This window comes from Leptonychotes weddellii, chromosome 4, assembly GCF_054177405.1.
Source record: "Leptonychotes weddellii isolate Sample4059 chromosome 4, ASM5417740v2, whole genome shotgun sequence".
Lineage (NCBI taxonomy): Eukaryota > Metazoa > Chordata > Mammalia > Carnivora > Phocidae > Leptonychotes > Leptonychotes weddellii.
The window spans coordinates 121,453,004-121,466,166 of record NC_138372.1 but is presented as its reverse complement, the minus strand read 5'-3'; the positions used below and the strand labels follow the sequence as shown (position 1 = coordinate 121,466,166).

Genomic DNA, 13,163 nt, shown 5'->3' with positions numbered 1-13,163 from the left:
AATTTTTTTCTCTTCAGAAGATGCTTTTTACAGACATCCATGTGACTCACTGAATCACCTCCTTCCAGTCTTTGTTCAAATGTCAACTTCTTACTAAAGCCTATTCAAATTCCCACCTTTCTTCCCACCCCCCTCCCCTCCACGTGCACAAATCCCCTGCCCTGATCCTTCTTTTAACCATTTACCTTAGTAATTTTCTAAATTTTATATAATTTTTACTTTTTTCTTGTTTATTATCTCCTCTCCTAGAATGTAAACTCCATTTACCAGAAATTATTTCTGTCCGTTTCATACACTGATATATTCCAAGTACCAAGAACAGGGTATATGCCACATCGTGTTACTTGATAACTATGTGTAGGATTAAAAGAAGGGTTATTTAGGGTTGGGAAAGACTTGAGGACATTTATGTGCTAATCTTGACTATTCTCAGGAAAAAAGGTAACCCCTGATTAATGAAGCTCAGGATGGTAAAAGCAATCTTTATGACATTTCCTTTGTACCTCTTCCTAGAGTGTATATAACACATATATAGTAGTAAGCAGGTAAAAGCAGTTCAGAATGAAGAGTGAAACTGATTACCATTTTGCGCTTGCTATTTGACCTTTATTTCTGGTAACTGTTCTGCACTGCCAGAACAGCTATACCAAATTCTGTTGGTGCTTTTTCTGTGGAAGATATTCATCACTTTGGCAACAATACATTTCAGAAACACACACTGTTTGAGCTGGTACTTACTACCATGGAAAAGCAAAGGTCCAATTAATTCCATTTAATGATACGGTGTATTGAATTAGCAGCACCTACACAGTAAGATAAAATACCAAATGAGAACTGCCAAAAAGAGCTGCTTGCAAGAACAGGTGTGTCATGAGGTTTATTTCCTTTTACAGTTTAATATTCAATAAAGATTAGGGGGAGGGAAAAATTGTATTAAGTGAAATTAAAGTCAAAACAAATATTTATTAAGGGTATCAAAAGACCTAGAGAAAACTAAAGGCATAAAGAAGATAAGTAGTCTCAATCAATATTAACACAAAACAACTATAATAATATGTTGGAAGAGGTCGCTGGGAGGATGTGACTACTAGTTGACCTTGAACTGGATCCCCAAATCAGAGATTCCTCACTGCCCCCTTTGCCCCCATCCCTTGGAATATAGGTTCTGCTTGCCTCCCCTCTTCCCAGAGTCTGCGCCAAGGATACAGCCTTGAAGTAGTGATGTGGTGTTGAGACCATCTAGATGGTATATGTGATTGAATCCAGTTAACGTATTTATATAAACTTTTAAGATTTGGTGGGCAGGTGTGGAGATCTACTTGTCTTATTGCCACCCAAGACAAGCCCCCTGCCCACCTGGAGAGGACTGCGTCTTTCTTCTGACTTTCCCTCTCCTCTGAGGACATGGGCCAGTTTCAGATTACACCTGAGAGGCTCCCAGGAGCTTGCAAACTGCAACATAACAGTAAGAAAAGTATGAACTTGCTCTACTCCATATCACCTAACGCTTTTCTAGGTTCAACCTCCTAAGATTTCTTTGGGCCTTTAATCTTTTTTCACCTTCTGATAGTGTCTTGTGGCTCTTGAGAGTCCTCAATTTTGTTTTGATTGTTTGGGGATCTTACTTTAAAGTCACTGATTTATATCTGGCTATTGAACAATGCTTGCAAAAACCTCTAGTCTCAGAGGACCATTCTTAAATGATCAATGTACCAGTACACACAATATTTGTTTTTGTCTTGTTTTTTGGTTTCATCGTAGGCCTCATCGTAGGTCTCATCGTAGGCCACTTGGATCACGTACGTAAAATGAAAAAATATATACTTAAACGCTTAAAGGTAAGTTCAAATAGTTTAATACATGAGGATATATTTGTATTTGGTAAACAGCCCTAATTTCATAAAGTTTACTTTTAAATTTTTTAAAGAGTTCTAATATGGGTTAGTTTGGAATTAGAAGCAAAGGATCCTCACTTTTCTAATCTGAATAAAAGTCTAAAAGTCTCAGAATGAAAATGACACAGAATATCATTTTGAAAAGAAGGAAATAATAATAGAAAATACTACATTTCACTGGTAAAAACAATTTAGGAAAAAAAGTGTTGGTCAGAAAAATAACCTAATGAGGAAGAAATTAGAACATTTGTTAGTTAAACATTAGGGAGAATTGCTAACATAGTAAAAGAAACAAGGAAATCAAAGCATATCACCGCCATTTCATAGAGCATATTACTCAAGAAACCGAAGACACTCTGCTCCATTGTTTGAAGAAATCATTTTCTGATAAACCAAACTCAAGAGCTCAGTGTTTTGGTCTCTCGAAAACTTCCATTTTTGTGCTCTTCTCATGGAGGTGTCCTACCAGCTAATGTCACTACCAGCTAATATATTAAAATTTTAGGCAAGCATGTTAATGTAGTTCCAGGCTTTTGGGATGCCAGTTAATCAACACACTGTTGGCATAGAGCAATGACTGATACCCTGAGAACTCAGGGAAGTACAAGCTCTTCTTAGATTACTCTTTATGAACTTAATTACTACTGCAATACACTTAATCATTCCATGTCATATACGAGTTAATGGATGTTCTGAGAGTCCAATCACAGTCCAACGCAATGATAAATGTGCTGGAACAACTTGGCTTGCCTGAAGGAGAGTCAGATTGAACTAATTTTCTAATCTAACAATAAAAGGATTTAAATAGGACAAACAGCCCTCCATATTAGAAAAACAAGTCAAATTGGGGGCCTGCATGGCTCAGTCAGTTAAGCAACCAACTCTTGGTTTTGGCTCAGGTCATGATCTCAGGACCCTGGGACAGAGCCCCGTGTGGGCTCTGTGCTCAGCGAGGAATCTGCTTGAGATTCTCTCCCTTCCCTCTCTCTCCACCCCGCCCCATGCTCACGCATGCTCTTTCTCTCTAAAATAAATAAATCTTTTAAAAAGCCTAAATTTATATTAAATAAGAATTTTGACAAGCCTACCAGAACCTTAGACATATCAATGTCAGTCAGTAGTTTTTATTATAACATTCTTGGATATTAACACAGGTTTGCCCAGAGCACTGATTCTCTGTGAGAACAGCAAGTCAAGACCTGTGCAGTCTGGTATCTCCCTTTTCTACAAGTCATACATGGGAAGAATTTGTAACTTGAAAGTAATTCTGTCGACTTCAAAGAATTCCAGGTTGAGTAAGACACTGTCGCTGTTGTCCAAAAAGCTCATAAGAACAACTCAACATCTTCACATAGTAACTGAATGTTATTATAAAGGGGGTCTGTCCAGGGATTTTAAAGTAATAAAGGAAAATACTTTTCCATTTTCTTCAAATAATTTCCATGAAGCAAATTGTCGTAAGTGTAATCTTCTTTAATTAATCATCCATAAAGGCAATGATTAAAAGCACAGTCCCTCCAAAATTTAGTATATAAAAGAAAACTCTAATTGACAAAAAACATATCCATTAGTGTGAAAAAGGATTGGACAATACAAGCTACATAAGATACTGCTCCTCCTTGTGAAAGACAATTTGGGAAATATTTCTCTCTTACACTAGCCAATACTCAACCCAGAGTACGCAGGTGAGGTCAGAGGGGACATTTCAATAAGAAGCATAAAATGAGGCACCAGATTCATAATGGATTCTGATTGTTTAGAATTATAATTATATAAATACGCTCTAGTACCTCTCATGCATGGAAACGGAAACCTCCATTATGCTTTACATGCCTTTCAAACCATTACCCTATTTCTTTTATCTTTACCACAGATCTTTTAAAAGTTGTCTCCTCTCTTTGCATCTTCCCTTGTATTCCACAAACTGGAATATTGTCTCTATCTATACCGCTCTTCTCAAATTGCTGTCATGTGGACCACAGACAATCTCTACTCTGCCACATCAGTGGACACATGTTTCAATCTTCCTTTTGTTTGATCTTTTTGTGACATTTGGAGATTCTGACTACTTAACCTATTTTGAAATTCTATCCTGGGACACTGACTTCTGCCTCTCCTAGTCTGCTGTCCGCTATTTGTCAGTTTGCTGGTGGGCACCCATTTCTCCAACTACCCCTAATGTTTGTGTCTCATGGTCCCTCCTGGCATTAGCTCTCTCTCTCATCTCTTCTAAGTTGGATGATTTCATTCATTTTCATAGCTCCATACACATTTTTGGCAGGGTTCTTAATATTCTGATTCAGCCTTATAAGGAAATTTTTTCTTTTGACTCTTCTAATGCTTCAAACTGACAGTTTCATCCTATCCTTTGGCTGCATCCCATGAAATTAAGTATGTTTTATTGTTAAACTCTAGTCAGTCATCCAGAAACAAATAGTTCATATAATGATTAAATACAGTTTTAGAAAACAATAGAATTTCCAAATCCCTTTATGAGACTAAGAAAATCTGACAAAATAGCCCAAGCCTAGTTAAATATAATATAAAGAACAGACCTATACCAATTACAAATAAAATTGCAAAAGGCTGTTAAATATCAGCAACTTGAATTTAGCATTATGGTAAATTTATAGTTTCTTTAAAATACAATAAGAAAAAACATGACCTTGTAAATAGATTCTCAGCAGTCATTTGATAAAAATTTAAAATCCATTCTCAAGCTCAGGCTTGAAAATCAAACAGATATGATTTAGAATTATAAGTTATCCACTTATAGCTGTTTTTTCCACTAGACAGGTATATTAACCTTTTTTGGGTCCTAGTTTCATTAATTTTTAAAATGGGTCTAGATTGCCTTAAGCCCTTGTTTGAAATACATCTCATCCTTTCCTTTTCATAATATTCTTTATCTTTAAAGTCACACATTTAACATATGTTTTCCCCACCAGACTGAAACCACCTTGAAGATACGCATGTATGTGTGTGCATGATCATTTACAGAATTTGCAGGGCCCAGTGCAAAGTGCAAATGAAAGTCCCCTTGTCCAAAAATAATTAAGAATTCCAAGACAGTGATCAGCAGAGTATTAAACCAAGCAAGGAGCCCTTCCACGCACAGGCTGCTGTGTGACTGCATAGAACACGTGGAGGCTTTATGTGTATGTGGTATGTCTGTGTGTGTGTCTATGTTTGAAATACGTTGAGTATTATGCCTGGAAAATTAAGCCATTAAATTAAACCATAGGAACCTCAAAAAATATCCATAGACAGAAAGATAGCTAACATTCAGATCTCAGACTATAAACAATAGTCATATTAGGTTGAGCAAAAATAGTTCAGATAATTAATCAAGAAAATATTTTCAGGTTTACCACTGATTGACTAATTTGACTGAAGATTGAAAAAAATTAAAAAAAACATTGATGAATCTTTAACAATTCTCCCTTTAAGTAGACATTTATATCATTTTATTTCAATGTTTTCTATTACATTGTATAAATCATTCTGAGATGATGTCTTCCCTCCTAATATGTATTGGTTGTAAGTCACAACTATGTACTGTTTTGTTTCTGTGTTGACTTTTCTGCACAATTCATTGAGTCTATGAGTGAACATTATAATAATATAATAACCACTCCATTTCTCTAAGCATAAAGCATTAGCATATAAAAATTCATAGAATGTTTAATCCTAGTCCATCTGTCTTTTTTAAAAAAGATTTTATTTATTTATTTGAGAGGGAGAGAGAGTGTGAGCGAGGGAGAACAGGAGCAGGGAAGAGGGGCAGAGGGAGAAGCAGACTCCCCAGCTGAACAGGAAGCCTGATGTGGGACTCGAACCCAGGACCCTGAGATCATGACCTGAGCCAAAGGCAGATGCCCAACTGACTGAGCCACCCAGGTGTCCCTGATCCTTGTCCATCTGTCTTATAAAAAATAATGTTTAGCTTATCAAAAATATCAACCACTAATTTAAGACTTCATTTTGGAATTCTTTCAAAATGCTGTTAATCCTCTCATACACAGAAAAATAACATTTGGGGTCAGAGTTTAGGATAGAATTTACATGTCCTCTCCTGGAGCTCTGAATAATTTCCTTTCATGATTTCCAAAAGTTCACTTATGCATAAGCCCTTATTCTGCCGGGTTTTATGGTGACTTCATGAAAAAGGAAGACAGATTTCCTCTTGAGGAAGTTATTGATGGATGCTCTTTTATCTGTCCCTGAAAAGTATTTAAAAAAAAAAGTGCAAAAAAAAAAAAAAAGTGCAGGCTGTGTGCAATTACATACCTCAATGCTGCTGTCAGGGATTTTAAACTAATAAATAACCAATCTAGCTGTGTTTAGTTATAGAATTCATTTTTAAAAGTCACTCCTGTTTTTCCACTCCCCACCTCCCACTCTAGGATCCAGTCAAATGGAAATACCTGACTTTTCCCACCCCATTCTGTCTCCTGTTCTCAGTTGCTTCCCTCCTCCTCCTCCTCCTCCTCCTTCCCTCCTTTCCTTCTATTTCCCTTCTGCCTTTACATATTTTCTCTTCATGCATGTTCTCATTCATGCATTCTCATACAGTTGTTCTCTCTCATTCTGTCACTCAACAATACTTTCTGAATACCTGTGTACTGGATACTATTCTAAGTGGACAGAGGCTTGGCTGAGCACAGGGAAGAACACAGCAGGAGCGGAGTGAGTCGTGTACCAGAGGGGGTCAGAGAAGACAGTAACACCCAGATCACACAGGACAACCTCAAAGGCTTGGTGCACAGTGGCAAGTGGCCAGAGGGTGGTCACAGAAGATGGCACTGCATAAATCAAATATCTTGCTGCTATGAGGAGAGTGAAGGGGTCCTAAGCAAGAGTGAAAGCTGAAAGATCCCCCAGACAGCAGGGTTTTAATGGTTTGCCCATGTGCAATTCACAGAGTGGACAGATTGGATTCAGGATTTATTTTAGAGGTAGAGTTGACAAGACTTGCCTATGGATAGGATGTAAGAAGTGAGACTAAAAGAGGAAATGGAGATCCAAGCTTCAGGCTTGAGCAACTCTGTCTCACTCTCACTGTTACTCTCTTCTTTCTCCCTTCTTTCTTTTCCTCTTTTCTTTGTTCACACTATAACTGAATATGGAATGTTCACATCCCTAGGTTAGTTCCCGCCTGAGTCTCAATTCAGAACTCAGAAACCCCAAAAAGCTTTCCTGAGGTCCCCCACAGTGGGGCAAAGACATACCCACATGATACCTGACCCTGTCTCTCTCCGGGCATCAATTTCCACATTGTTCACAAGGACGGCTAACACAGAGGCTGCAAGCATGAACTCTAGAGCCAGAATACAGGAGGTTTGTGTCCAAGCTCTGTTACTAACCAGCTAAGTGAACTCTGGCAAGTTACTTAAGGAAGTCTCAGTTCCCACATCTGTGAAGTGCGGATAAGGAAAGTGTCTACTCATAGAAAATTTTGCATGAGAGGAAATATATATATATATATATATATACATATATATATAATGCTTAGCACAATATTAGTACAGAGCAAATGCTAGATAAATGATAGCTGTTATCATCATCACCCTTACTACTTTACCCACCTTCTTTTAAGCAGGGTTCCTGCAGAATATCAGAAAACAAATTCAAACAGGAAATACTAAAATAATTCAGGCTTAGAAAAAAAATTAACTCCTCAGTAAAACAGAGTAAAAATGGTTAGTATGACTTATTGGTCAATTCAGATAAATGCATAGGTGGGAGTCATAGTTATCAACTATTATAGTCAGTCTCCATTTTCTCCACCTAATCTGGGCTTTGTGTTTCGGGTCCAAACATACCACTTACCAGATTAGATGCACCCACAGGATTATTTTTCTTTGAGGTCTCACCTGGGCAGGTGCATCTACAAAACACAGGGCAGAAAAAGACTGATTACAGAGTTTGAGGGGCGGAGGGCGTGACCCTTTTAATCTTTCTTTACTTCCTTTTTCTTTTTTTTCGAGACGACTTGGCATCGTCCACTACATCCGTGGCAAGACCTGCGACGCCTCCTTGGTGGCGTAGGCTTGCAATTGCCCAGCTTTCGCCCTACACGTTTGTGGCTTCCACAGATTAGCAACCAATACATTTAGATCCCTGTCGCCTAGCTTTGCCAAGACGGTTAGAGGTCATTTGGAAAGTCTTTTGCCTCGAATTGTTCTCATTCAGAAGGCCAGCTCATTCCTCCTGTGGGTGGTGCTTTGGAGATTCGCGCCCTCCTCTGGTCCCGGTTCAGGTGCACAAGAAGAGCTAGGGGAGGACGCAGGTGCTCAAGAGAGGTGGGGCGGTGCAGGCACCTCCGTGGTGAACCCAAAGATCAAACCTGCAGACCCGGCGCAAAGTAGAAACTGAAAGTACACTGCCGGCTGATCCTACGGAAGTTATGGGAAAGGCAAAGCGCAGAGCCGGGCCGTGGTGTGTGCCGCCCCCCTTGGGATGGATGAAGCAGCAGGCGCGGCGTGGGTGAGAGGAACCAGCGGCAGAGGCCGCCCTACCCGGCACGGACTCCCGGCAACTCCGCGGAAGACCAGGGTTCTGGCAGCGACTATGGGCGGTGAGAGCTTGCTCCTGCTGCAGTTGCGGTCATCATGACCACGCCCGCCTCCCGCAGACCATGTTCCATGGTAAGCGCTCCTCTCCCAGGCGCACCAGTCCGCGCGCCCGGCACGCCGGGGGAACTCCAGGACGCGTCGCCGGGCCCCGCGCCCAGGCGCGTCCGGGAACAGCCGAGCCTTGTACTTTGGACCTGCCGAGAGCACTGGCTCTCCCACCGGCAGGCGTCAGCCGCGCTTCGGCACCCTGGCCCACAGCCGCCACTTGCAGTCGGGACTGCTGCGCCTAGCCCACGGCGAGAAGCCGTCCCCGACGCCGCCTTTGCGTCCCGAGACGCGGCGCTGCAGCGTCCGCGCTGCTCAGCGGTGGAGCCCGCAACCAGGTCTCAGAGGTAGCCAGTGGCTCGCCGTCAGTCTTCCCGAGCCAGCGCTGCCCTCTGTCAACCCGGCGCCCTGCCCGCCGTACCCGTGCTCCTGGCGGCGCCCAATTACTCACTGATGCCCGGGGAGGGGCCAGTTACCTGAGCTCGTGCAGTTCCCTACTCTCTAGAGAAGTGAAAGCGAAGCTCCCACGGGACGCGCTTTTAAACCCTATGGGGACAGGTCTCTGGAAAGCCCCGTTTCGCCCCCTCAGCGAGGCTGGGAGTTTCCGACTGGGGCAGTACCTCGTGCCCTTTGCCGGGAACCCAAGTCCTCGGGCTGGCACCGAGAAAGGCGAGTTTCGGGTTTCTGTTTTTTCCTATTTGGGTGCTCCTTGGTGGAGGCAGGATTAAATAGGCTTGAGTCTAAATTCTAGACCTTGGCCGAGATCTAATATATTTTTATTCGTGTGGACTACGGACAAGGGCAGAGCTGAGGCGAGCGAGCTGGATTCCCATACGGCCAAGGGAAAGAGCCAAAAAGTTTACTGGATGGGAAAAAAAGGAGAAAAGGAGATGTGAGGGGCGAAGATCTAGTGAGGGAAATTAGAATATTTTATAGTAAATACTTCCTCATGCAAAAAAAAAAGGGGGGTGGTGGTGGAGGAGGGTGCGGGAATAGGGAGCAAATTGCTCTTCCGTTTCATGCCTGGCCTGTGCGTGCGCTTTGCAGGCTACACCGTTAGATCAAAAGAGCCTTTCCTCCCTCATAGGTATTAAAGAATCTTGACTTGGCATAGCCAAGAAGTACCAGATCAGTAACAACATAAAGCGGGTGGGGTGGGTAGAGTATGGAAGACGATTATGGAAAAAGATTTGTAATGGGTGCCCTCCAGAAGTTTTGTATAGAATTAGAAATTAGGTATATCCCTATCTGCCTCCAAATGCCGTGGATCTCCTGCAATTATTTCTTTCCTGTAGCTCTTGGTTCTAATCCCTGCATCAGCTCTGATTTGAAATGGCGAGGTTAAAAAACAAAAACAAAGAAAGCGAGGATGTGCATTATTAACAAGGAGCTTTATTTCCTGAAGTGTATCTATATTATTCACCTACCAAAAGCTATTTGCAAACAAAACATTAGAATTCTAAACTTCTGATAAAAATAGTGATTATAATGTGTGGCTTTTGCATTTCCAAGAGATTTTACAAGAAGCTTAAGGATAGAGTTACTCTTTAAACTTTTCCTTTGCTGCTTCTCTGGGGAGTTGAAGTAGTTGAGGCCCTACTATGTGGTTCTCAAGGGTACTATCTAGTTTAGATAATTTAATCACGTTTGAGGACCAAAAATGGAATAGTAATAAAAACAGGGAACCGAGAAAGATGAGAAAGCCTGAACAGGTACAAAGGAGAATCACACATGGTACCACATCAGTGTTTCAGTATCTTAAACAAAAATGGAAAAAACTATTTTATAGGATCCATTTATATGTCATATTCACATTCATGCACATGAGATTATTTTTTCTGGTCTAACCTCTGACACATAACCTGGTGTCATAGGAGCAAATATCTAGTGTCTGTTTTTCTTGAAATAGGAGTGTATGATGCAGTGTTTCAGAGCTTGACCAGGAAGCACCTTAGTGGGGTTCATGTGGAAAAAGATGGGTTTTTGTACATTCCCTTGACTGCACACACACACACGCACACACGCTTGTTTTTGTAGGAAGCAGTTCAGCTCAGTGGCTAAAAGCTGAGTTTCTAAACTCTTTAACCTGTCTCATACTATACATGTTATATATGGGGGGAAAGTTTCTTTGTTCCTTAGATTCTCCATTTTCAGAATATGAATAATTGGTAGTACTTACCTCCTGAAGTGGTTATGAGATTAAATGAAATATTGCATGCAGTCTCATAGGATGGCTGCAGAAATGTCTTTAAGTGTTTATCATGGGATTTGTGGATAGAGTTTACGGAGCAGTGTTAATATTGATTGTGGCAGAAATTAGATTTATTTATATGAGGATAATCAAATTTATGTTTGTAATCTTAACGAGCTGATTTCCATACAACTCATGGTTGTTTTCTGTTTATTAACTTTTTCTTCTCTTTATGCACAAATTGCCAATTGTGCATAATTGCTTGTGCTGATTGTTCATATTAAAGCCAAGTCATATTATATATTCAGAATTCAGATAATGTTTTCTATTCCATCCTGAATATCTTTTGAGTATTTCTTTTAATTCCCAGTGAAAATGGGTCTATGAAATGTTTATAGTGGACATTCAATAAGCACTTACTTGTCTTAAAGAGGGATGAAAGATTGCATTTGATAGGCTGTAGAAACTAATTTATGTTCACTTTGACCCCATAACTTATGCAGCTGAGGATTGAATGTATTATTTGGCTTAAATTAAAAACCAACAAGAATTTTTTTTTTTAGACAGCCATCATTCTGGTGTAACCAAATTCCCTGTTGAGAAACAAATTCTCCAGTTTCAATCCCTTCAGGAAATCTAAAGACAAAATTCCACAGGCCCAAGCTTGCCTTGCATTATTTCTTATGGTCTGTCTTTTCTGTAATTTAAAGAAAAGCTCAGGGTCATGAAAGGGGTGAATGTCTATGCATAATCTGAAACAAAACAGAATAAAAGCAGAGTTTTTTCCTCTTGTGACAACAATGTCAAAAGCATGCTCAAACTAGGCAATATTAATATGTTTATTCTCTGGATGGTGTGGAGAAAAGACTTCAATTGCAGACCAAACTGCAGTTGTTAATTTGAGAGGTGGGAGCATGTGAGATGTGGGTCTGAAGCCCTGGGTGTGTTTGCAGTATTGTCCATGAGGCAATTTCAAGTCTAAAGAAATACTTTATTGGGATGGCCAGGGAGATTCTTAGAATTAAGGTCTTGAAAGTTGAAAGGGACATTAAAGGATCATTTAGTCTAAAGTTTTCATTTTACAGATCAGTGAAATTAAACTTAAAAGATGCTGTCATTCACTTAGTCACACAACCCATTGTCATACAACCCCTTGTCACACCAAGACAAAAACCCCAAGTCTCCATACCCCAACCCTCTGTGTTTTGTTTTGGCTTAGTCCATCTGGAGCTAGCCTATTTAACAACAATGGCAACAATGGCTTTGTCTTATTAGACAAAGCAAATTATGTTTCATTTTTTAAAAAAGATTTTATTCATTCATTCATTCATTTATTTACTTAAAGAATGCACATGCAAGAGAGGGCAGGGGCAGAGGGGGAGAGAGAAAGAGAATCTTAAGCAGACTGCATGCTCAGAGCCTGAAGGGGGGCTCAATCGCACGACCCTGAGATCATGACCTGAGCAGAAATCAAGAGTCAGAGACTTAACCGACTGAGCCACCCAGGTGCCCCAAGGCAAATTAAGTTTCAGGATTGAGAAACTAGTTGTAATACATGAAAAAGACTAAGTTTTCTACCAAGCCACCATTGAAAGCACTGGTAAATGTCATGCAATGAATAAATGGATCGATATGAACTTGGGGAGCACTTACTAAAAGTTGGGGTGAAGAGGACACAACAGGTAGTGCTCATAGAAAATAAAACAACCTCCTTTGTCAAAACATAAAAGATGGACCTTTAAAATAACATTTATGTAGAATAAAAAAAGGTCTCTTTTTTCATTCTAGTATTTATTTTATTATATTCCCCTTAAAACTCATTTCAAGTGATATGCTATATAAATTATCATCTACTCTTTCCAAAGTGTTCCTTTTTGGACACCTGTGAGAAGACAGAGAAAATGAAGTTTGGATCTATGCAGTCTGTACAAATCCAATTACAAAGTCAGGATCTAGTAAATAAATAGCAATTGACTCTTCTTTGAGAATCTTCAGGATGAAGGAGCAATAGTACAAGAGAGAGGTAGAGCTATGTAATATTACATAGAAGTGGTTTCATTCAGAGGACTAAAGTAATTACATGTTATCAAAAGATTATGACCATTTCTGGTGAGGCAGTAAACTCAGGTTAGAATCCAGACCTGGCACCTATTATCTGGTTTTTACAAAAGATCAATTTGTAGGACTCTTTTGATCTTTACAGATAGGTATAAGGTAACAAAGTGCTTAGCACATGATGGGTACTCCAACATAACTATCATCATCATCATCATTAATCTCCTAAGTGAATTTTGCGGGTATGTGTATAGACTCTTAATGGCAGCTATGAATCAATTCCATGTCTTATTTTGTTTCTCTTACTTTGTCAAGTGTCCATGATATATGGAGATGAGATTTGTGTTTGTTCTCATACCTGATATTTATTTTTTTTTTAAGATTTTTTTTTTTTTTTTT

General features: G+C 39.9%; 1 protein-coding gene and 1 long non-coding RNA gene across 13 annotated transcripts in view; one reads left to right on the top strand and one right to left on the bottom strand.

The window, feature by feature from the left end:
* Positions 1-13,163, bottom strand: part of LOC145720924 (uncharacterized) — a 157,405-nt gene that overhangs the window by 100,671 nt on the left and 43,571 nt on the right. For 2 of the 12 annotated variants that reach the window (XR_014144247.1, XR_014144246.1), the window contains exons 2-4: positions 7,728-7,785; positions 1,357-1,452; positions 739-803 (exon numbers count right to left, since the gene is read on the bottom strand). The exons of 6 other annotated variants lie outside the window; for them this stretch is intronic. This is a non-coding gene — a long non-coding RNA (uncharacterized LOC145720924). Of the gene's footprint in view, positions 1-738; positions 804-1,356; positions 1,453-7,727; positions 13,123-13,163 lie in introns of all 12 variants that reach the window. 4 more of the 12 variants (XR_014144249.1, XR_014144248.1, XR_014144250.1 and 1 more) reach the window with 3 other exon arrangements.
* IL7 (interleukin 7) overlaps positions 8,412-13,163 on the top strand; it is a 47,510-nt gene continuing 42,758 nt past the window's right edge. The window contains exon 1 of the mRNA XM_006727295.3: positions 8,412-8,545. Coding sequence (XP_006727358.1) covers positions 8,536-8,545 — 10 coding nt within the window. The 5' untranslated portion in view covers positions 8,412-8,535. The remainder of the gene's footprint in view (positions 8,546-13,163) is intronic.